We start from the raw sequence: 24754 nt of genomic DNA on the forward strand, positions 1-24754 counted from the left end.
TTTGAGGAATAAATGATGAGAAACACCAGATAATTTCCAAGGCTATTTGGTGCACTCAACAGAAGTTAAAACTAAGAGAATAATTTGCCATTCCTCCTATGGGTTTCTAATTGCTTTCTCTGTATTTCATGATATGACCAATGATGCAAAGGGAACAAATCTGTGGCTGCATCCAAACTGCAGAAAGAATCCAGTTTGACACCACTTTAACTGTCATTGCTGCATGCTATGGAAGTCTGGCAATTGTAGTTTGTTGTGGTACCAGAGTTCTCAGACAGAGAAAGCAAAATGTCTCACAAAACTACAATCCCCATTATTCCACACAGCATTGAGCCATAACAGTTAAAGTAATGTCAAACTGGATTCTTTCTGCAATGTGGATGCAGTCTTAGCCGCTTACCCTTTCTATTAGAATTTTTGTCCCAACCCTATTATTTATATATTTATATTTAATTTATCTCCCTCCTTTCTCTCAGCAAGGGACCCATCACAAAATTCCTTGGTGGAGGACCAATAACTAAAACCTGTAATACAAACATGGTCATTAAAATGTGAAGGAGGCCAAGGAGCATGGTTTTACAGCCAGATCTGAAGGAGGTCTGCTCTCCTGAGCCTGGGTGGGGATGATGGGAGCTGCAGACCATGCTGTCTGGAGGATGGGATACTGGCTGGGTTGGGCTTTTGTTCTCCTCCAGCTTGGCTTTTCCTTCAGATGTATCATCAGATGGCTTCCCTCAAATGCTCGCCTTCTCTTTTCCTGGGAGACTTGTTGGATGAAATGAAAACCATGCCATTTTGTTGTAATGTAAGATGCCCCAGGGGTGAGGGAATGTGTCTTATGTCTGCAGGCCCAGACTGTGCACTCTATCACTTCATCCCATCTGTGTCTGTCTTTTCCTTCCCTTGATCACTGGCCCGATAGCAGCCAAACGGGCCCTGTGGCTGGAAAAGGAGGAGAAGGCCCGGGTCTTGCGGGAAAAACAGCTGGAAGAGCGGCGGCGGAGACTCGAAGAGCAACGAGTTCGAGCCGAGAAGCGTCGAGCAGCCTTGGAAGAGCGCCAGCGTCAGAAGCTGGAGAAGAACAAGGTTGGCTTGAGACAGAGCAAATGAAAGAGGCAGGAAAGAGGGGAGTTTGCCATAGGGGAAAAATGTACACTCAACAGAAATTAAAACCAAACAAGAGAATTCCCAGTTTGCCATTCCTCCTATCCTTGAAAAGAAAGAGGAAACACTAGAGTTATAACATATAGCACTATGATTCAGGGACTTGTAGTCTCTCCTGTTTCTTGCATCAATGCCAAGACCCTAGCATAGCTGCTAGCCATGTCTTGACGTCTTTCCCTTCCTCTCTTTCATCTTCCTCAGGAACGGTACGAAGCTGCCATCCAGCGCTCTGCAAAGAAAACCTGGGCCGAAATCCGACAACAACGGTGGTCATGGGCCGGCGCGCTGCACCAGGGCTCCCCTGTTCACAAGGATGGTGAGTGGAGACTATCTGCGCATAAATTCTCTCTGGGACTGGGGGAAGGCGCATGCAGGATAGCACCAGTGTGGCATTTGCCCATGGGGAAGAGGGTTGGCATGGCAGTGACCCTCAAGATGCTTTTGCACGCGCATGTGCCTGAATACGAAAGGGACCTTTGTACCGTCATCAGAGATCAGTGCAAGCTCTTTATTTTGTTTTATTTTGCATGGCAACAGCTGGCCTTTGCTCTGTACCTTTTGATGGGGCACCACCTCAAGTTTCAGTGCATCACTGGTCAACAGATGCTCTCGCATGATGAAGGTTAAAGTGGGCCCTTCCCATCTGCAGTGGTTTGATTCTGGGGTCCCTGAGGATGGGGGGAAACACAGATGCTCCCCATAATATTCAGCGGGTGGCAAAGTCTGCATATCTGCATTGCGTGGCCATTGAGTAATATGGGACAAGGCAATCTGTTGGTGTTCAAATCCATGGATAGCTAGCTTACCAATACAGCTGGCCCACTCTATGCCTTGATGTCTTTGCCTTGGTGGGGACTAAATGAAAACTCTACAGTCTGAAGAATTCAAAGATATAGCTGTGTTAGTCTGTAGAATCAGTACTTAGAGATATCTTGTAGCACCCTTGAAAGAATCATAGAATCATAAAGTTGGAGGAGATCACAAGGGCCATCCAGTCCAACCCCCTGCCATGCAGGAAATCACAATCAAAGAATCCCCGACAGATGTCCATCCAGCCTCTGTTTAAAGACCTCTAAGGAAGGAGACTCTACTACACTCCGAGGGAGTTTGTTCCACAGTCGAACAGCCCTTACTGTCAGGAAGTTCCTTCTAATGTTGAGGTGGAATCTCTTTTCCTGTAGCTTGCATCCATTGCTCTAGGTCCTAGGCTCTGGAGCAGCAGAAAACAAGCTGGCTTCCTCCTCAATGTGACATCCCTTCAAGTATTTAAACAGTGCTAACATATCACCTCTTAACCTTCTCCTCTCCAGGCTAAACATCCCCAGCTCCCTAAGTTGTTCCTCATAGGGCATGGTTTCCAGACCCTTCACCATTTTAGTCGCCCTCCTTTTGAAAGAAGTTGGCAGCATGAGCTTTCATAGACTTCAGTCAAATGCATCTGTGGAAGTAGACTGAAGTGTATGAAAGCTCATGCTGCCAATTTCTTTCAGTTAGTCTGAAGAATTGTATTGCTTGAGTACTGGACATCAAAAAGGAGCTATAAATGAGGGTAGTTTATGAGTCTTTATGTCCTCCTCAAAGGTTTACCAGACACCTCATCACTGGGAAACTATTGGAAACAGAGGGTGTAATTCTGTTAGTGATAAGTGTAAGCAAATTTTGCTTACATGTGCATATGCCTTGTTTTGGGTGGGATGCAAGGGTCTGTTCTGTATCCCTGGAACCCTTTCCAAAGCCACCTTCCGGCAGCTGTAAGGACCCAGGAGGAGGGATCACTGGGAAGGAGAGGGAAGGAAGAGCCATTGAACATATGGCTGGTCTGGGCTCCAAGGGGAAAGAAAAGTAGAATATATGGCATCTGTGAGTGCATCCTCATTTCTTTCCCCCTCCAAACTGAGACCAGCTGCTTCTTCAGTGTATGATTTGTCTATCTGCTTCTTCCCCTCCTCACTCTCCTAGAGCTTGACAAGTGCAAAGGTGTAATACAGAAATGTTGGGATGGAGCACTCCACTTCACCTGCTCAGTGTAGGATCTCAGCCAGAATATTGCATTAGACGGGCCTTTGCTTTGATCCAGCAGGGCTCATCTCATGTTCTTAGGTAGATCGGTTCTGCAGGAACACACCTAGCTGCCTTATCTGTATTGTACCCTTGGCCCATCCAACCCAGTATTGCCAGCTTTGAGTGGCAGCAATGGCTCTCCAAGCTTGCAGTGCAGATTCTTTTCCTAGCCCTGCCTCAAGATTCATGATCCACCTACTCATCAGGCCCTGTACTGCTTAGCTTCTAAAAGCAGACAAGGTCAGTAGCATTCAAGATTGTATGATGACCTAATTCCAGCCAAGATTCAGAGGCAGAGAAAGACAGGGTCTTGTCTAAAGCAAACATGAAGGAGTTCATAGCAGGGTTAAGATTCGTTCCCGGGACATCCTGACTCATCGCTCATTCTCCTCTTAGTCACTAGGCTGCATCAACTTCCAGGGATGGGCCTTTGTGCACAGAAGCCTCCTCTCTGTTCAGGAATTGAAGACTGTGCTCCCACATCCCATGTCTCCCTTTTGTTATAAAACACAGAGTGGGATTTCTTCTGTTTGCTTTGATTCCCCTTGGAATCCTTCATTCAAGAATGGTCCCAGATTATCCAAACATGCCATACTTTTCCTAAAAGGTTACATCCTTTCTGATACAGGGATGGGGAGCATGTGGGCCTTGAGGGATTTTGGGACTCCAGCTCCCATCATCCATCTCCATTGGCTGTGGGAATTGTGGTCCAATAACTCCTGGAAGGGCCACGCATTATTCAACATGTCTCTGATGGCAAGTTGTCCGCTTATGAGGGTGGGATGGTGTTGCAAATATTTATAGGTATGTTGTGTTTCTTTCTTTCCTTTGCTTTTTATACTTTTCAAAGTTGAACATCACAGAAAGGATTATTTGTGTTGGATTTTACTTTATTTTATTTTGGAAGTACAGGCAAGGTTTATTGTTTTTCGAAATTGGTTGCTGGGTGCCTTCAAGTCGTTTCCAACTTACAGCGATCTTAAGGCGAAAACGACCATGGGATTTTCTGGGCAAGATTTGTTTATAGGAAGTTTGCCATTGCCTTCTTCTGAGGTTGAGAGAGTGTGACTTGGCCAAGTAACAGTCAAAGGACACTGTACATGTTTAAAGCCCTTCCATTTGCACAATTATTTCTTTACTTGCTTTTGTATCTGGCTGAAAAGGGCTTTGAACCCAAGTTCCTTTTGCTTATCCAAATCCATATTCTGCTAAATCGCATGGTGGTCTGTTAAGAACTCAAGTATATTGGCCATGCTGGCTGGGGATAGTGGGAGTTGTAGTCCAGCATATCTGACTGGGGCACCCGGTTGGAGGAAGCTTCTCGGTCGCATTCTGTAGCTATATAGCATGGGATGCTTTATTAATGGATTCATTTGTTATGTTCCTGTCCTATCTTTCCTCTGATGAGCTCCAGGAGGCCTCCTTCCCACTTTAATCTTCACAACAAACTTACAAGGTAGGTCAGTCTAAAGGAGAGTGAAAAGCCCAAGACCACTCAATATGGCTCAAGGGGGAACCTGCGTCTCCCGAAGTCCCAGCCCAACACAGGACACTAAGCACTACATCACACTGGCTTTGTGGCACCCTGAAACATCTCCGTCTAGTGTTCAGCGGAATTATTTCACCTCATGCGACTCATTGGTCCACTCCAAATCTCCCCCTGCAACCATCCAGGATCATCACTTTAAGCTGTCAGGGCCTTGAATAGATGGAATCCTGCACCCTCTCCATACATTTTCTTTCTTTCTTCTCCTCCCAACTGACATACTGATGCTGCAAGTGCCGGCTGCTCTCCAAATTGCTCTCATGGCCTTCTGCATACATTCCATGAACCCATATAAGAAGGAAAGTGGGTTCATGCCCTGTGGCCACATTCTGCACTCTGATGCATGTGCCAGCTGCGCTCACTCCTAGTCGGGTTTGCATTCAACGTAGCTGTGGAGTATGTTAAGCAACGATATTAAGAGCCTTGTTACTCCGGGGGGGGGGGGGGGGGGGGGCGAACAATACAGTTTTCTCTGACAGATTTGTGGGGGAGAATCTAGTAGTGGCGACCCACACTATCCAACAAAAAAGCCAGCGATGTTTGGAAGTGATGCATCATGTACAGCTATTTTTGTAGTTGTGTGCCTTCAAGTTATTTCTGACTTACCAAAACCCTAAGGCGAACCTATCGTGTATTTTTTTTCCTTGGGAAGATTTGTTCAGAGGAGTTTTGCCATTGCCTTCCCCTGATGCTGAGAAAGTGTGACTTATCCAAGGTCACTCAGTGGGTTTCATGTCCGAGTGGGGAATCGAACCCTGATCTCCAGCATCGTAGTCCGACCCTCAAACCCTTACACCACACTGGTGCTCTTACTTACAATAGGTTCCTTATTTGCAATTATAAAGGCATGACTAAGTTACACAACCTAATGAGGAATGGCTTCACTCCTTTTGTGGTGTGGCTATAACTTTGTAAGGTACTTTTAGACTTAGGTCTCTTTCGTTCTGTACAATCATAGCACTATGATTCCACTTTAACTTTCATGGCTGCATCTTATGGATTCCTGGGATTTGTAGTGTAGTGAGGCATTAGTACTCTCTGGCAGAGAATTTTAAACTGCTCAAGAAACTACAGATTTCAGAATTCCATAGGATGGACCATGGCATTTAAGGTGGTATCAAAGTGCTACAATTGTGTAAAATGAAAGAAATACAGGGGTATGGGCTGTCTAAAAGAGGAGGAGGAATACCAAGTACAACTACAGGTTTATGTTGCTGATTTCTCTTCTGTTGTAGGTGTTGAGGTGGCAAGCAGATTGATGGGAACACAATGTAAAGTGGGCCCTTGGTATATGTTGGGGTTTGGTCCCAGGATCCCCCTTGGATACCAAAATCCATGGATACCGAAGACCCATTATATACAATGGCATGATGAAATTGTGTCGCTTATAGAAAATAGCAAAATTAAAGTTTGCTTTTTGGATTTTTGTGTGTGAATGAATATTTTCAAGCTGTGGATGGTTGAATCAGTAGATGCAGAATCCATGGATATGGAGGGCTGACTGTTTTGTATCAAAGACCAAAACATGGCTTGTAGCATACAATTGTCATTGTTTAAAGTAACTGAAAGTAACTCGCTCAAGTTTTGTGAGTTACTTTTAAAATCGTACCTGTGTTGGCGACTAACTAATGTTGGTAGTTCACTATAATGACAAACTAACTAAGACTAACTCAATTGCTTTTTAAACGTAACGTCTGATAGACAGTAAAATACACAAGGTAATATAATTAGATGCATGCATGGATGTTCGTCATGAGTTTTTCTTAGCCTGAAAAGTGACATACTTGGGGCTGGAGATGTCCGTTTCCTATCTTACAGTCTGGCCTCCATCGTGTATTCAGCATGACAGTGTAAACATAAAATCGTACAACTGAGTACAGTTGGGATGTTGAATGCATGCCTGCACCATCTTCTGCTGCTGCCACATGGATGCTGAAGGAGGATTATAGGGGTCCTTCTGGCTGGCCGAACTGGGTATTGTGTGGCACTACCCAGAACCAACAGCAATCTTGAGGCTATGTTGGGATGTATCCACCTTGTACAATTTACTACTTAGGTGCTCCTTTAGTTGCCTTGGCTCTGTCCTATGGAATCCTGGAATTTGTAGGTTGGTGAGGCACTTAGCACTCCAGTGGTGTTGTTCAGGAGAATGTACTGAAGAATTTGGTGTGCCTCACTGAACTACACATCCCTGGATTGTATAGGATGGATCCATAGCAGCTGATTCGACATGTAGGAGCTATAATTGTGCGGTGCAGGTACACCCCAAACCTGTGGACTGCATATGCACCACCACAAGGCTTTTGCATAGCTGGTGGCACACCCTGGAGCCAAGTGTGGTTGCTGAGCCTAACCTTGGGCTGTGGACTGGCACATAAGCAGGTATGTGATGTTGCGTCCCTGCAGACAGGGCAAAAGGTGGTGTAAGCTGGCACACCCTGCCCCTGCAAACAACTCCTTCACCCTCTGCCCTCTTCACTGCATGACCTCTGCTGCTGCATGCTTGCATGTCTACCAGCTCCTGCCCCACTGCCCTTAACGCCCGTGTGTCTTTTCCCTCTCATAGGTGCCAGCAGGTGCTCCCTCTCTGCTGTAAACCTCCCCAAACATGTGGACTCTATAATCAACAAGCGCCTCTCCAAATCTTCTGCCACTCTCTGGAACTCACCCAGTAGAAGTAAGAGACCCTTGGGGGCACCCAGCAGTGCGAGGGGAGGTAGCGGGCAAGGCTGTTCTTTACCCTTCCTATCCCATTCCTATCCCATAGGATCAGGGCCAAGTAATGTATTTAAAAATACTAAGAACTTTTTTAAAAAAAAAACACACACACAAGGCCCCAGATTTGAAATTGGGCATGTAGGCAGAAGATCCATACAAATACATAAGTGCAGAATTGGGTATTTGGTACATAATTTAGCACCATAGTACTAATTTTTAAAATGCAAGTTTCTAGTCCTCTTGGCTGCCAGGAGAGCCATGCAATTGTATGGGTGAGGGCTGGTGCAAGCCCAGAAACTGAAGGTGGAGCTTGGTAGGGTTCCTTTGTGGGCAGAGCGCCTTGCCCTGCTCTGTGATGTGCAGAAACATTATGCAAACAGGTGCCAATGCAAGGAAATGCAAAGTTCAGTGTGGTCCCTCACATGGGATTTGTATTTACCTTGATGCAAGAGTTCACACTGAATCTTCATCGTTTAACTGCATGAGTCGATTTGTGGAACCACCAAGTTAATTTTGACTTATGGTAACCTATGAACGAAAGACCTCCAAGTTACCCTGTCCTCAACAATCCTGCTCTGAATTTGCAGACTCAGGGTCATTGTTTCCTTGATTGAATCCATCCACCTGGAATGTTTCTTCCTCTTTTCCTGCTGCCTTTTCAAGCATCATTGTTTTTTCTAGTGTGTCACGTCTAGTGTGTCATGTCTTCTCATGGTATGTCCAAAGTATGATGGTCTCAGTTTAGTCGTCTTGGCTTCTAGAGGGAGTTCAAGAATAGAATACTGTACGGTCCACAAAATTATATGAGAATGATACTGCAGTTCCAGAGAAGAACAGACAACATACACTCCTTCAATATGTAGCTTATTCCAGAATGGCCACCATTTTTGGAGGACCATTTTTGCTATTGCTCTTCTCTCTCACCCAGGAGGAAATACCAGAGCATGGACATTCTTCTCCTAGGCTGATGAGTACTATCTACTGTTTTAATAAGTACTTGCATTAGAAGTAACTACTATCTTTGTGAAGGCTTTCATGGTTTTTGTGGGTTTTTCGGGCCATGTGGCCATGTTCTAGAAGGGTTTATTCCTGACATTGCGCCAGCATCTGTGGCTGGCATATTCATTTAACAAAGGGATGGGTGACCTTTGGCCATTCAGATTTTGTCAGACTATAGCTCCCACAAGCCATGGTTGATGGAGAGTGATGGTTAGAGATGCAGTCCAGCAACATCTGGAGGGCCACACATCGTCCATCCCTTCTTCAGCAGCGGGGCTTTAGAGGAAAGCCAGGGGAACTTCAGGAGCTGCAAAAGCTGAAAGACCAAGCAAGGCAGTCATTCAAATTACATTATGGATGTATGCTAAACTTCCTCCCTAACCTAATGTTTTGTTTTTTAAGCCAGTTCGCTCCTTCAGACCTACATATCCCACAAATAGATTGACTAGACTAGTCACCAAGAAGGAATTGCACTGACCTTGCATGAGCAAATAAGGCCTGGAGGGTCACTTTAAAATGTTGCCTCAGATATTCTGTGGTTTGGATGCCGATGCTAACTGCGCTTTTGTCCCATTGAATGCAGTGAGACACCTTAGCCATTGATTACGATTATCCCATTGATTTCAGTAGGAACAAAACACAACTGAGGCTTGATTCAGCCTTATTTTTAGATAGGTCTAGAAGGTGAGAATATTTAACATGGCTTAATTCTCATCAGAATACAAGATATTATAGCTCCCAGCTGTATGCAGAAGGGTTGGGCTAGAATTCACTAACAGGCACAGAATTAATGTCTTGGTAGCCACAAATGCTATCGCCCAACTCTTTTGTGCAAGGCTGCATGCAAGCAAACCAATGGATTTTTTTTCTTCATGTAGCTGAGTGCTGGATTTGAACTGAGAGAGCGTGTCAGGCAGAAGAAGTGTAGGTTGACTGACCTTTCCTGCAATCTGAGAGACATTTTATACGGAAGATATTTGGCTGGATACCCAGCTTCATACCCACCCATCTTTCACATGCAGCCTTAAAACTGGTGGCATGTAGTGCAAGGTTCTGGTATGCTGCTCTCAGCCTCAGCCAGGAGTGAGCGGCGGATTCCATAAATCTGGGCACACACCACATTTTAGGTTTTAAAGGCCTGTTACAGACTGCCAAAATAAAGCTGCTTCTGGTCTCTTTGGAGGTATGCTATTTAAATGATGCATGGGTCCTAAGAGTCTGGAGGTCGCACCAAAGCCACACTCCATTCCTAAGCACTGGAGTGCAGCTTTGGTGCAGCTTCCGGATTCCTAGGATACATGCATCATTTAAATAGCATACCTCCAAAGAGACCCCAAGCAACTTTATTTTGGCAGTCTGTAACAGGCCAAACATTATTATTTTATTAATAGTTCGCATAGTGTTGGTCATTTATCCCTTCTGCTCCCTCCCCTTACTTACTGATTGATACTGCTTTAACTTCCATGGAGTTTGTAGTTTGGTGAGGCACCATAGATCTCTGACAGACCAGTGTGAATACCTCTCCAAATTACAAAACTCAGGACTCCACAGGATGAAGTCATGACATGAAGCCATGAACATTTTCCCAATGTATCAGGCAGAACTTAGTTTCTTCCATTGATAAGTGAACCCAGACTCTTTTCCATGTAAATCTAGTGTCTGCCTGACTGCTGGCGCTCTCTATAAAGGGACACTCCTGCCTCCACTCACACATGTGCAAATATATGTGTGTTTTCACGTAGCTCTATCTACACTGGGCCCGTCCTTGTTTTGTCTGGGATCTCAGGCACCGAATGTTGCAAGCAGATCCAACCAGTCCCAGAATCAGCTGCTCTCCATGCGCTCCTCCCCACATCTATCCCCACTTGTGAGGATAGTATTTCCGTTCCAAGCTGTTTTGTTTTCTTGTTGCTTAGTGATGATTAAAAATACCCCAGGCATCCGAACAAGATGCCGGAAGAGGTGAGAGGGAATGGCAGAGCAAGGAGGGGCTGGCTTGTCTGAGCCGACCGAGAGCGTCACTGGGCTTTGGCTGAATTGTTCATAGATGTGGAATTGGGTGAGGCTTTGCGAGAGAATCATTCAGCTAGTTTCCCCCTACACACGAAGACACACACGCAAAAGGGGATTTATGCCATGAACAGGGAGATCCCATGTAAGCTTTAGAAACGTCAGTTGTTTTTTTCAATTAACCATTTCTAATCAATAAACACAACTCTAGCATTTGGTAATATATTTGCAATGCAGGTTGCATCTCCCTTATCTGAAATATTTGGGGCCAGAGGTATTTTAGATTTTTTTTTTTATTTTGGAATACTGTATTTGCATATATGTGCATAATATCTTTAACATGGGGCCCAACACTAAACATAAAATTTATTTATGTTCCATGTACACCTTAGAAACGTAGTCTGAAGGTATACAATATATATTTTTAAATAATTTTGTGCATGAAACAAAGTTTGTGCACACCTTCAGAAAGCAAAGGTGCCACTGTCTCAGCCACCCAGGAAAAAACGTTTTAGATTTTGGATTTCAGAATTCTGGATAAGGGAGACTCAACCTGTGTTGCTCAAACCTGGGATCATCCCGATCCTCTGTTGCCCCATTTCCCTTGACCCAAGTCCTATTTGCAAAAACAGTTTGTTTGTTTTTTGTCTCATTTCATACGATGTGGAGACTGGAAGCAATACTTATAGCATTTGGTAACACTAATACAGTATTATGCATCTGGAAAAATATGTTAACGTGAATTAAAATCCCCCTCTCTTTTTTTATATGCTTAACCTGTGGACACTGGAAATGAAGATGTCTTTCTAGAACAAGCTTTTCTGTTGTTCTGGCAAACTATTGAAGAGACAAGTCTTGACCATGCCTTTTGCTTGTTCCTTGCCACATCATCCTTTGGCATGGGAAACAGTAATAGCTGTCTCTATTATGCCATGCAGTGGCTCATGCCAGGGGGGCTTTGTAGGCCTTGGTGAGCTGAATCTCAACTTGTGTCAACATTGTTTGTAATTTTGTGCATTGTGTCCTGGGCATCTGCTTGAGTTTAACTCATTAAGTAAGAAATGTCTCCTGTTCAAGATGGAACACAAGACTTATGTCTGACATAGGTATTCTTTCAGACTTATGTCTGACATAGGTATTCTTTCAGGTATTCTTTCATTGCTCATTTGTCTGTGTTCAGCTATCTTAGAAGTTAAAATGCCTAGTGGAAAGTTGGCTTCGTACCTGGAGTGTTGGCCTTTGAGGATAATATAGGTCTGGAGCTCATAAAAACATAAGGCAGGATATTCAGCCTGAAAGCCTTTCTAGTCCACTGTTCCATTTGCAGAGTTTCCAACCTGGGGAAAGTCCATGAACAGGACATGAGTGCAGCTATACCCTCCATCTTATGTTCCCCAGCAACTGATATACAGAGACAGTCTGCCTCTGGTCTTGGAGATAACATATATGCAACATGACTAGGATGGTCCTTATTGTTTTGTTCTTATCTGCCCTCAAGTCAACCCTATGAAGAAATCTCCAAGAGCTCCAGGGATCAACTGCTTTGCTGAGGGCTTGCAAACTCAGGGCCATGGCCGGCTTGATGGAATCAATCCATTCATAATTCAGTCTCCCTCTTTTCCTACTGCCTTCCAATTTACTGAGCATTTATCATTTTTACCAGTGAGTCACATCATCTCATGGTATGTCCAGAGTATGACAGCTTCATCTTAGTGATCTGCAGATGGCCCTACCTTCTGTAAATTCTTTCCATCCCCCTCCAAACCTGTCTTAAGTTGGCAGACATCATCGTTACATCATATGGCAGTGAATTCCACAGTTTAAAGTATGCACTGTGTGAAACGGCAGTTCTTTTCTTCTCCCATTTTTCACCATCAGCAAATCCATGGAGTTCTAGTACAGCCCACCCATGCTTTACGGGGGGGATCTGTTCCAGACTCCTCCGTGTAAAGCAAATATCACGCATACTCAAGCCCCTTTTAACTGAATGGGGCTCGTGCATGTGGTGGCATGGCGGTGCACGCCACAGGTGTGCACCTCATTAGTCACAATGGAATGCGCCACCCCTTGCACCCTGCGCGCTCCCACATGGCTTTCAGCATATGACGTGGGCGCACAGTATTATGAGAAAGGAAAAAAAGCTTCCCCATATCAATTTTCTGCTCACAATGGCCTAAATCCTGTAGTTTGTCCAGACTAGAATAGACCCAGGGAATCAATGGGATGTCTTGACTCATCATTGAACAGCTGATTCAACAGGTCTATTCTAGTTGGGACTAAACAACAGAATTTCCATCCAGTGTGTATTATTTGCGCAATATTGAGCATGCCTCACCTTATCCAACCATTTTCCTATGTGAAACATTTCCAGATGTTCTAATCTTTGCTGAAGCAATGTTAAGGCTACTCCTTGCTGAGATCTGGTGTGCCAGGTGAGACTTGAAACTTGGAAATAATCCAGTCGTGGCTTAACTAAACCTATCTTGTCTGTCTTTCCTGCTGTTAGACCGCAGCCTACAACTCAGCCCTTGGGAGAGTAGCATCGTGGACCGACTCATGACACCAACGCTGTCCTTCTTGGCACGCAGCCGGAGTGCTGTGACGCTTGCTGGAAATGGCAAGGACCAAGGTAGGTGGGAGTTGAAACAAATCAGTAATATGACCGGACAGTAGTATGCAGAATAAGATCAACAAAATGAATTCTGGGTTGTTATCTTTCTTTCTTTCCTTCTTTCTTTCTTTCGCTTTTCTGATTATACATTTACATCATGCTTTCTGGTGCATTTGCACCATTCAGGAGGGCTTATGACAATGAAAAATCACAATCTTGTGATCTCTCAAAGTTTACAGAAATTAGTAAGAGAAGAGAAATAAAAAAACCCTCTCCAAATAACAGTTACCCTGTTTTAGAAGCACATGATATAGTGAGTTTAAAACTCCATTTGAAGGAATCTGAAACTGAATTATCAAAGTTGCTTTTTTTGGACTACAACTTAAAATACCACAAACAGTAGTGATGTTGTCAGGAGGTTATGGCAGCTACAGCTTAAAAGTAACTTTTCCAGTCTTTGCAAGAGCCCCACTACCTCAAAAACAGTGTTCGGCTCTAGCCACTGTTACCAGAGTCGTGCTTCCAAGGTTGTGAGCAGGAATAATGTAATCTCTGTGCCATGTTGGATTTCATTCACGGACTCAGGCTGCATCTACACTGCAGAATCAATGCAGTTTGACACTGCTTTAACTGCCATGGCTCAATGCTATGGCATCTCTGTGACTTGTTGGGTTTCATTCCCAGACTTAGGCTGCATCTATAATGCAGAATTGGTGCAGTTTCACACTGCTTTAACTGCAATGGCTCAATGCTATTGAATACTGGGATTTGCAGTATTGTGAAAGAGTGATCCTTGTCTGTTAGAGAGCTCTGGTGCTAGAACAAATGACAAATTCCAGGGTTCCATAGGATGGAGCCATGATAGTTAAAATGGTGTCAAACTGCATTAATTCTGCAGTGTGGCAGCAATCGAATTCTTTCTGCCTTTGGGTCCGAAAGTCCTGCTGACCGTCCCTCTCTTCTTGTTGCCTCACCAGTGGTGCCCGTATGCCCTCGCTCAGCCTCTGCCAGCCCTCTCAGCCCCTGCAACAACCACCGGATGCATCACCGCTGTTCCGAAAGACGACGGACGGCCACCAGCAGTCCAGATGTGACGCCGCGGCGCAAGGCTGAGGCTTCTCCTGTAAGTTATTCAATTCCTTTTCTCCTGGTGTCAGCAAGAAGTGATTTCTCTGGCCTGTTACAGACAGCCAAAATAAAGCTGCTTCGAGTCACAGTAGAGATATGGTGTTTCAATGATGCATGCGTCCTAAGAGTCCAGAAGCCACACCAAAGCCACGCTCCAGTCCTTAGGGCTGGAGTGTGGCTTTGGTGCGACTTCTGGACTCTTAGGACACATGCATCATTGAAACACCATATCTCTACTGTGACTCGAAGCAGCTTTATTTTGGCTGTCTGTAACAGGCCTCTGTGTTCGCTCCCATGAGACCTCAGAACCTCCCCTCTGCAGACAATGGAGATCAGCAGTTAGAGATCCAAAGCTTGCTCGCATTGTTTCTATCCCATGGCAGTAGCTGATTCTGCCAGTGACTTCACCAGCTCTACCATTAGGCACTGTAAGGCGGCAGATTTGGGGTGCCACAAATAACCAAGGAAATGGTTGGCTAGTTACTTCATTATTATTGTACAGGTTGAATCTCCTTTATCCAGAATTCCAAAATCCAAAATATTCCAAAGTCCAAAACTGTCCATATGAATGGTGGAGATAGTGACACCTTTGCTTTCTGATGGTTCAATGTACACAAACTTTGTTTCATGTGCAAAAATTATCAAAATATTGTGTTTAAAATTACCTTCAGGCGATGTATACCAAACATACATGAGTTTAGACTTTAGGGTCCCATCTCCAAGATATCTCATTATATACATGCAATTATTCCAAAATCTGAAAAACCCAAGCTTTTCGGATAAAGGAGACTCAACCTGTATCTTTTATTGACATGGAAATCAGGAGGCATATGTGGAGGTTGATGGTAGGTACTGTGCACTCCACTGATGTATTCCATCTTGGCCTGGATTGTGTCCAAACGTGCTCCAGGTCTGTTCTTTGCAATCTGTCATCACCTCTGGGAATAGAGAGGAAAGGAAAGATGCTATCATTGCCTAGCAACCATCAGTAGGGCGATAAATAACAGAGACCAGAAACCCAAGAGTTTAGCATCTAGGATGAATTACATTTGGGTTTAGGGTGCAGATCAAGAATTGGAGCCCATGGAATTTGTATAAAATTCCTTTTTGGACTACAAGTCTCAGAATTCACCCCTGCTGCATTATTTCTAGTTTCAAACCTCACCAGGGTGCAGTATGTGTGCATAACTGGATGTTTAATATGCAGAATTCTCCAGCGAATGTGGCTTTTGGCAATATTTCTTTTAAAAAGAAGTAAAAAATTTCCAAGCTCTGCAGTTATTGAGTAAGGTAGACTCTAAACTATCTACCTTGCCTGGCAAAAAGTCCAACAATGCCAATCTGTCTGGGTCTGACGGCTTTTTTTCTCTCTCACTGTGCCAATCCCCCTCACTCTGCATCCTCAGAAAAAGAAAGAGAAGAAAGATAAAGATCGGGAAAATGCTCAAGAGAAAAGCGCCCTTGCCCTACGAAAACGCCAGTCTATGCCTTCTGGCCAGGTTCGCCAGCTGCGCACACCTGAGAGCAGGTAAATGCTTGAGGCAAAAGGGGGGTGCTTTCCATTGCACTGTTGTGACTTGAGATTTTGGACCACCGCTTCGATTAGCACTGCACTAGAGCTCTCCAGCACTGAATTGTAAATACCTCATCCGATTACACATTGCCGGATTCCTTAAATTGGAGTCAAAACAGCTAAAGTGGTATGAAATTGCTTTAATTACACAGTGTGGATTCACCCCTGCGGTTAAGTCATAGACGCCTTGAATCCAATTTTGGGAGAAAGGTGGGATATCAAAGACATTTCTGATTTATGGCAACCCTAAGTTGAACCTGTCATCACACAATTTTTTTAGCAGAATTTGTTGCCTTCCTCTGAGGGTGAGATAGTAAGATTTACCTAAGGATGCCCATTTGCCCATTGGGTTTCTGTGCTCAAGTGGAGATTTGAATCCTGGTCTCCTAGTGCCCTGGTCCATCACTCAAACCGCCACACCATGCCGGCTCTCCATCTCCATCTTTCACCAGTATATATTTGTCTCCACACAGCCCCGGACCCAAGCCCAGGCCAGCATCCCCAGCTGTTGCCAAACAACGCCCAGCCTCACCAAGCACTGGTCCCAGTTCCCCCCATCGGTCGGGTCTCAACCGCAGCTCCCAATCTTCGCCCAAAGTGCGACCGCGCAGGGATCACGACAGCCAGCCCAAAGTCCGTGAACGCAAGGATGAGCAGAAGGAGCGAGGCGCGGCTTCTCCGGCCCCAGGCGAGACTCCCAAGATCGTGGGGAGCAACGAAACAGTACCAGGTCGGTCTGTTTAAGGACCGAAGTGGCGGGAAGCTTGGCATCTTTGCCCAGCTTATTGCCACTTTGGAACTCAACTTTGCCACTTTGGAACTCCCTCCCTTGGGAAGCTAGGCTGGCTCTGTCCCTGGTTGCCTTTCAATGGCAAACTAAGACGTTCGTATATAATCAGGCATCGCACATACGTATCAGGGTGGCTTTTATGGAGTGTTTTAGTTATGTCTTTTAACTTTTGTATATCTTTATTGTAATTTTATAATCTGTTTAGATTATTTTAATTGTTTTGAATTTTATTGTGATGTTTTGAATACTGTATGTCTTTTATCTGTGAGCAGCCTTGGGTCCCTTCTGGGAGAAAGGCAGCATACAAATGACGTAAATAATTTTTGCTGATATGAAAGTGGCCTCTAATAAGCCACAAAATGGCTCCAGAAAACGGAAAGCCAGTGGAAATCATAGAATCAGAGAGTTGGAAGAGACCATAAGGGCTGTCCAGACAACCTGATTCTGCCATGCAGCAATTCACAATCTGGCAGTTATGCAAATGGGGGCAAAGTGAAGTGGAGTTGTTTCCTCTTCTTATTGGTGAAGTGACCAAAATTTATTTGGGGTTCTTTAGATACTTCCAGACCCACCGGTGCTGCAAGTCCAGTGCCAGCGCCTCAAGCGACAACTCCGGGCAAACCCATGGCGGGCACCACAGACCGAGAAGAAGCCGCTCGGCTCCTGACCGAGAAACGGCGCCAAGCCCGGGAGCAGAGAGAACGGGAAGAGCAAGAGCACCGGGAGCAGGAGGAGCAAGCAAGGTAAGCTGGAGAGCTGTTCTAGACCGAGGCGGCATCCACAATGTGGAATTAATCCAGTTTAACACTGCTTTAACTGCTGTGGCTCAACTCGGTGGGATTCTGGGATTTATAGTTTTGTGAGCTACTTAGCCTTCTCTGTCAGAGGGTTCTGGTGCCACAACAAACTACAAATCCTATGATTCCATAGCATGGTGCCAACAGTTAAAGCAGTGTCAAATGGCATTAATTGTTGAGTGTGACAGTAGACCTCCCTTTTTTATTGTTTTTATCTTTTTCAAATGTACAATATTATATACAAATTAACATCACAAATTCATTTCTTATAAACTGTACATACATACATCTCCCCATGAACTTCCGTTCTGCCCAAACAGTTTCCTAGACGTTATGGCCTTCATGAGCTTGGAAGGAAAAGCTTTGAAATGTATATTATTTTATTGTATATTATATTGTATAAAATATAATATATTGTATGATATATTAGACAATATATGTCGTATAATATATTGTACATATATATATATTGCATTGTATATATTGTATTTTCTCTGAAATGGGATTGAAAGCAGTATACAGCATACATTAAACCAGAGCAGTAAAAACTACTGCTACTGCTATTACCTGTCTCTTTAGGGATTAAGTAACGGCAGTGGCAGTGGAAACATCATTATTCATTTCATTCCATGATTATTGCTGAAAATAATTTTGTTTGAAAGTGCTGAAAATAAATTTGGGGGCTATTAAAAAAAATGATCCGCACCGGGCAAGGTGACCAGAGGTGCTCCTATTTCAGGGACATGTCTTACCTTTCAGCCTTCTGTCCAGAAGTGACACCACACTATTTTCTGTCATTATTTTCAGACCCAAATAGGTTATATGTAACATTTTAGAGATGGGCAGTGGAACAAATAGAGTTAAACTGCCATGTTTAGTGGACAATTTGGGCTTAGTCCCCTGTTTTGTTTTTTAAATGGGGGTTCGGGTGGGGTTTGGCACCACAAAGTTGGGATTTGAGGGGTGCATTTGGTCCATAGACTTTCCCCATCCCTGGCTTAGAGTGCTGGATGGAGATCCGGGTCCAGGAGGAATTTGAAAATGTCTTCCATTTTGAGCATGATGAAGAAGCTTATTAGTGTTTTTGGCTTTTGTTTTCTAATGGCCTACATTTTTTATTTGAATGTCGCACATTGTCCAGTGCCTCATCCTTCTTTGCTGTTAGGACACCTGGTCACCATGGTACTGAGTATCATATATGTTAAGTATGCCAGTGCGGGGCATGGTGGTCTTGTCTTCTTTGGGCTGAAGCAGCTTGGGTGACTGTGATGTTTGGTACCCAACAGGCGCCTAGCGGAGGAAAGGGCCCAGCAAGAAGCCAAAGAACGCCTCCAGCAACAGGCTGAGATGGCCAGGTTGGAGGAAGAACGTCGGCAGCAGGAAGAAGAGCGCGTTCGGCAAGAGGAACGCGAGGCCCAGGAGCGGGCCAGGGCTGAGCAGGAAGAGCAAGAACGCCTCCAGAAACAGGTATATTTTGGGATATGTGGGATGCACATAGAGGTTCGTCTACTGGGGATGTTCCTTCATTTGTTGTTGTGTCTTCAAGTCGTTTCCAACTCATGCCAACCCTTAGGTGAACCTATCATGGGGGATTTTTGGCAAGATAGGTTCAGAAGAGCTTTGCCACTGCCTTCCCCCGAGGCTGAGAGAGTGTGACTTGCCTCCATGGCGGAGGTGGGAATCAAACCCTGGTATCCAGAGTCATAGTCCAGCACTCAAACCACTATGCCACGCTGGCTCTCCTTCTGATGTTTCATAGATGGAAACCAGAACACTTGTGGCCCAGCAATATCAGAGTGTTGTCAAAATGTTTTAACGGGGAAGAAGAGGCAAGTGAGGAGATGCTGCAGCAGTGTGCTTTTGCCTGAACCTGCTGGGAAGGGAAGACTTCTCTCACTCTCCCTCTCTCCCTACTGCTGAGTTAATTGAGTACAAACTACTTTTGCAGCAACTGAAGTCAGTTTGCCCGTAGTAGACCACTGTGCAGGGTTGGTGTGCATTTGGCATGGAGTGCATCTGTTTGGCTCACATGGGGCCTTCAACATTTGTTGACCAGTTGGCAATGAACTGATCAGGAAAGCACTGCCATCTAGTGATGGGAACAGATTGTGTTTTCTAAGATAGCAATTATGTCTGAAGTGCCAGAGATCTTTTTGGTGTTCCTTTAACTCTCCCTGAGATTATTGCGTCAACCCCTTTTTCCAAAGAGGTAATCATGATAAATCTGTTGCACCACAACCAACAAAGTCCTGTCTGCAACATCTTCAAGACTCACAAATCTCTTACAGCATAAGGTCGATGAAAGCCTCTAATGAAATAAATACAGTGGTACCCCGGGATACGAATTGATCGCGTTACGAAATTTCCGGGATACGAAAAAGTTAGATTGGAAAAAACTGTTCCGGGATACGAAGGTTTTTTCGGGTTACGAAATTTTTATTGGCGCGAAATTCAAACGCGCGGCTTTCCAGCGCTAACGGAAAGCCTTTTTCGGGTTGCGAAATGCATCGGGTTACGAACGGGGCGGCGGAACGAATTAATTTCGTAACCCGAGGTAGCACTGTATTAGTATCTAAGGTGCCACAGGACTCTGCTGCACTGATCCCTTTGTTACCCACAAGCAAAAGAGGGCAGTTGTGATCAAAATATACATTGGTATATCCAGCCATATGTGCAAATGAGTGTGATGGGTGACATTTCCCACTTTAAACAAATTATGTGTGGCTATGTGACAGATGAATAACTCCCAAAAGAGGACCATTTACATTCTATGTTGTATCTCCCATTTAGGGAGTGACCATTTCGATTATAGGTGAGAAAAGACCTTCCATGCTCTCTCATTTAATATTTTACCAGCTGCACCCTCATAGCATATTCTTAGACATTATAGTGCATTATGTAGCAGTGGAGACTGCTAGACATCTTTCTTATAGATGCTGCATTAAGCAGACAGCTGGACTGGATGACCTCTCAAGGTCTCTACCAACTCCTTTTATTCTACAGAAAGGCTGGCAGTATTCTTTCTAGAAAGGAGGGCAGTAAGGGGTGTCCCACCACCCCAATACTTTAATGGTCAGAACTAGAGAATTCTGAACTAGAGAATCTCCATTTGCCTGCCCATGTTTCACTACCCCATTGCTTCCCACCTGGCTGTACAGTACCAGGGCAGATAAATTCATCCAAAGAGCGATGCATGATATTTTCCCCCCTTACCATTTGCTGCAGAGGGAGGAGGCAGAAGCCCGTGCCCGCGAAGAGGCTGAGCGCCAACGGGTGGAACGTGAAAAGCATTTTCAGCGGGAAGAACAAGAGCGGCTGGAGCGGAAGAAGGTGAGTCTGCCCTTTGACGCAGGGCAATGGTGGCGTCCCATACCTGCTTGGCAAGGTTGTAAGGAAGGCAATTGTATTTTAATGTTGTTTTATTATTGTTAGCTGCTTCGATCTGCTTGGAGAGATGGGATATAAATTTATTATTATTATTATTATTATTGTTATTATTATTATTATTATTATTATTATTATTATTATTACCAGATGAATGGAAGGAAGAAAAAGAAAGCAAAACAGACTGGTAATTGGCTAGCTAGGTAGGAAAACACAGGATGAACAGATGGATGGCAGGAAATAACCAATGAACCAGAGGTGCAGAGCAAGACCATGGCCCATCTGCCTATCTCTCTGCCTATCTCTCTGTCTATCTCTCTGTCTGTCTATCTATATATCTATCTATCTATCTATCTATCTATCCCGGCGGTTCCCAACCTGTTCTCCGAAGAGCCCTTAGGGCTCTGCATGCACTTCCCAGGTGCTCTGCGGCCACTCCAGGAAAATGAAAGAAATAAAAATTGAATGAAATTAAAGAATAAGAAACAAAAAGTAATACCACTCTCAATCACCATTAACTTGTAAGACAGAGTGTAGTCCTCTTAGGGGCTCCGCCATAGAAACTGATTCTAAAAAGGGCTCTGTGAGTCATATAACAGTTAAAGTACAGTACTTACACAGACCCTTGGATAAGGTGACTCAGGTTTTTGGAATCAATTTTTGGACTAAAATTTCTCGACTTATGCATGAGTATATACATATATATTCAGCCAATTTAAGCCAATGATATAAACCAGGGTTTCTAAGACAGTATTTACTCTCTTTCCCCTCCAGCGGCTGGAGGAGATCATGAAGCGGACACGGAAAGCAGATGGAGCCGATGCCAAAGTAAGCAGTCCCTGTGTTGTCTTCCCCAGGTTTGGCAGGAATGGTGTTAGATTTGCCCTCAAGAAGGTGGAGAGCCACTGTTTGCTAGTCCTGAGATGCTTCAATCCCAAAAGCAGAAAATGCAGACACCAGCCCTCTTTGTCCATTAATGGAGGATGGGAAAGGTGCACAGCTCACCCAAGTCCCAGTACATTTGGCTTCTGTGCATTTCTGTGGGATTTGCTGGTGTTTGGGTTTTCCGGTGGCTTGGATCAGACCTTTCAGTCTTATTTTTTTTTGGTCAAGGGCTCTACAATGTTGACAAAATGGCTCTATCTTTTCCTTTTCTGTAGGAAAGCCATATACACACCTGCACGCAGACACACAAAACTCAGAAGGATTGGCTTATGGCTCCAAGAGAAGCAAACAACTCACCTGATGCTTTGATTTGTAAATGCAATGAGCTGGCAGCTATTATACTTCAGTGAGAAAATCTGTGCAGTTTGCACAAAAACAGTTCTCATGTATGTTGAAACTCTCCTTTGAGACTGATTGAAACTATCCCACCTGGTCTTTAAGGCAAGGAGAACAAATGGTATAGTTTCCCATTCTAGCGCAAGAAAACAGCCATGAGTAAAAGTTTACATCCCTATGTTCTATCCCAAATAAATCAGATACACTTACCTTTGTTTTTACAGAAGAAAGACGACAAGAAACTTGTGAATGGGAAGGAAGGGAAACAAGACACCGAAATGGGGACAGGTGAGAATCACTCCGATTGCAGATGGTATTCTTAATATCACAGGAAGGCAGGGTCACAGGCTGTTTTGGGTACTGGCACCAGCAGTTTTGGGTTAAGAACTTACAAAGTCTTGTCTCCAAAAGAATGTCATTTCTTTTTTCCTGTCATCAGCCACTACTTTCACCATTTTGCATTTGGATGAAAATAGCTAATAGAAAGGTTAGGGTGCACCCTTTTGGACATATGCATCTAACATCTCTTTTATCATATCTGTAAATTATTATACACACACACACACACACAGCTACAGAGCATATTAGTCATATATATTTTGTTCTCCTTCATACATGTTCCTAAACAAATGGAAAGGCTTGCATGGTCCCTGAGCGTTCCCTTCCCTGTGTTTTGCAGGTGGCGAAAAACGCCCTGGAAGCCTCCCCAAGGAAGAAGAACTGCCTGAGATGCAAGCATCAAGCCCAGCTGGTCACAAGGGCCCAGCTCCTGAGGGCACGCAACACAGGTATTGCCTATTATCATCACCATCATCATTATTATCATAGACTCATAGAGCTGGAAGAGACCTCAAGGCGTTGCCTTTCTTCCCTGCCTTGACAAACGTTGGCAAAAAAAGTTTAAAACCCATTTTAAAACACCGCTCCCATTGTCTCCCTGTTGTAGTTCTCCTGCAAGCTCCGCTCTGTCCCTGGTGAATGGCCTGCAGTCGGCCAAGCATGAGAATGGCTTTTCATCCCCCAAGGAGACCAGCGGACGGGAACACTCTGCAAGCCCCGGGCTCAGCATGGCCAGTGAGCCCATCCTACCTTTTGCCAACAAGGAGCCCTTCCTCACCAAGGCTGTGCCCAAGGCCCCACAGATTACGGGTAAGACGTTGACTCTGCCACCACGTTTGTCCACATGCCAACAAGATTTGGATCCCCACAAAAGGGTTAGCAGGAGAATGCAAAAGTTGTGTCTATACCTCTGTGTTGCACCAGATCCAGCCTTTGACCAGTTCTCCTTGGCTACAAGTTGACATCTATAAAATACATGTTAATGAACAACTGCAGCAGTAAAAGCTTCTGATCATTAAACACCAAATGGCAAATGTTTTATCTGTTCAACCCTGGAAAAGAAGTCTGTTAGTAGGCACACAGCTTATCCACCACATTAACTATCAGTCAGATTCTAGTCATAGGAATATAGAGGCTGAGTCTCCCTTGTCTGAAATGCTTGGGACCAGAAATGGTTGTGATTTCAGAGTTTTTGGGTTTGGGAATATTTCCATATTACATCTTGGAGATGGGACTCATGTCTAAACATGACATTCATTTGTGTTTCATATACACCTTATACACAATATAATTTATAATACAGTTGGCCCTCTGTATCCACGTATTCAACCATCTATGGCTTGAAAGTATCCTATCTCTCCCCCCCCCCCCCCCTGTGTGTGTGTGCGTGCGCACACGCGCGTGCACACTCACACACACATCTCCCAAAGGTAAGCCTTGATTTTGCCTCTTTCTATAAGGGACACCATTTCACCACACCATTTTATTTAATGGGACTTGAGCGGTCCACGAATGTTGGTTTCCATGAGGGGTCCTGGAACCAAACTCCAGAGGATACCAAGAGCCCACTGTAATGTTGTGCATGCAACAAAATGTTTGTACATTGAATTATCAGCAAGCAAAGGTGTCACTATCTCAGTCACCTATGTGGACAATTTTGCCTTTTTTGCAATATTTTGGATTTCGGAATTCCAGATAAGGGAGACTCAACCTGTAGTTTAAAGGAACTGGTGTGTCCCCAAATCCGAAAGATTTTTTGAGAACAAAATTAATGCACTGGAATACATCCAACCAGAAAGGAGCAAGCATGTGTGCTTGCATATGGCACACAACTTAAATGGAAGGTACCACATGTTGGGACACAGGGAAAGTAACAAGTCAGTGGTTCTTTGGGGGAAGGAAATGGGTATCCCTTCAAGTGTCTGATCCTTTCCTTTGTTGTTTTTCCTGCTCATAGAGGTTCTCTAAGCCTTGACGCCACCTTCCTCCTCCTCCCTGTAAAGGACGGATGCCACGACGTGCCAACTCCAGGCTAGCTGTACTCGGAAGAAGACAATACCCCGACCCCCTGCCATCCCCTGCCCTGCAAGGAAGAGGACTTTGCAGGAAACCAGGCTGGGAATGGCCCAGCCCCACAGACTCTCTCGTTCTTTTACTGTTCTCATTTTATGATGACGATGATTATTTTTTTAATATGCACCTTATCAGACTGACCTCCCCCCTTCCCTCACCCATAGCTCATCCCACAAGACTATATAATCACAGAGCTATTTAACTGGCTGGGTACAAAGGATGTGAATAATGTGTATAAACCTCAGTGTTAGCAAACGGGATTCCACAAGCAGCCACCTTT

The 24754-nt window shown here is 44.5% G+C and overlaps 1 protein-coding gene across 5 annotated transcripts in view; it reads left to right on the forward strand.

Annotated features, from left to right (window-relative positions):
- MAP7D1 (MAP7 domain containing 1) overlaps positions 1-24748 on the forward strand; it is a 65910-nt gene extending 41162 nt beyond the window's left edge. For 3 of the 5 annotated variants that reach the window (XM_042439798.1, XM_042439799.1, XM_042439795.1), the window contains exons 4-19: positions 923-1086; positions 1366-1480; positions 4640-4681; positions 7338-7448; positions 13005-13127; positions 14087-14232; positions 15644-15765; positions 16284-16540; positions 17157-17343; positions 18684-18864; positions 20623-20727; positions 21556-21609; positions 22287-22350; positions 22742-22850; positions 23009-23211; positions 24359-24748. In XM_042439798.1, the coding sequence (XP_042295732.1) occupies positions 923-1086; positions 1366-1480; positions 4640-4681; positions 7338-7448; positions 13005-13127; positions 14087-14232; positions 15644-15765; positions 16284-16540; positions 17157-17343; positions 18684-18864; positions 20623-20727; positions 21556-21609; positions 22287-22350; positions 22742-22850; positions 23009-23211; positions 24359-24369 (1994 nt within the window). In that variant the 3' untranslated portion in view covers positions 24370-24748. The remainder of the gene's footprint in view (positions 1-922; positions 1087-1365; positions 1481-4639; positions 4682-7337; positions 7449-13004; positions 13128-14086; positions 14233-15643; positions 15766-16283; positions 16541-17156; positions 17344-18683; positions 18865-20622; positions 20728-21555; positions 21610-22286; positions 22351-22741; positions 22851-23008; positions 23212-24358) is intronic. The other 2 variants (XM_042439797.1, XM_042439800.1) reach the window with 2 other exon arrangements.
- The last annotated feature ends 6 nt before the right edge of the window (positions 24749-24754 follow it).

This window comes from Sceloporus undulatus, chromosome 9, assembly GCF_019175285.1.
Source record: "Sceloporus undulatus isolate JIND9_A2432 ecotype Alabama chromosome 9, SceUnd_v1.1, whole genome shotgun sequence".
In the NCBI taxonomy this organism is placed as follows: domain Eukaryota; kingdom Metazoa; phylum Chordata; class Lepidosauria; order Squamata; family Phrynosomatidae; genus Sceloporus; species Sceloporus undulatus.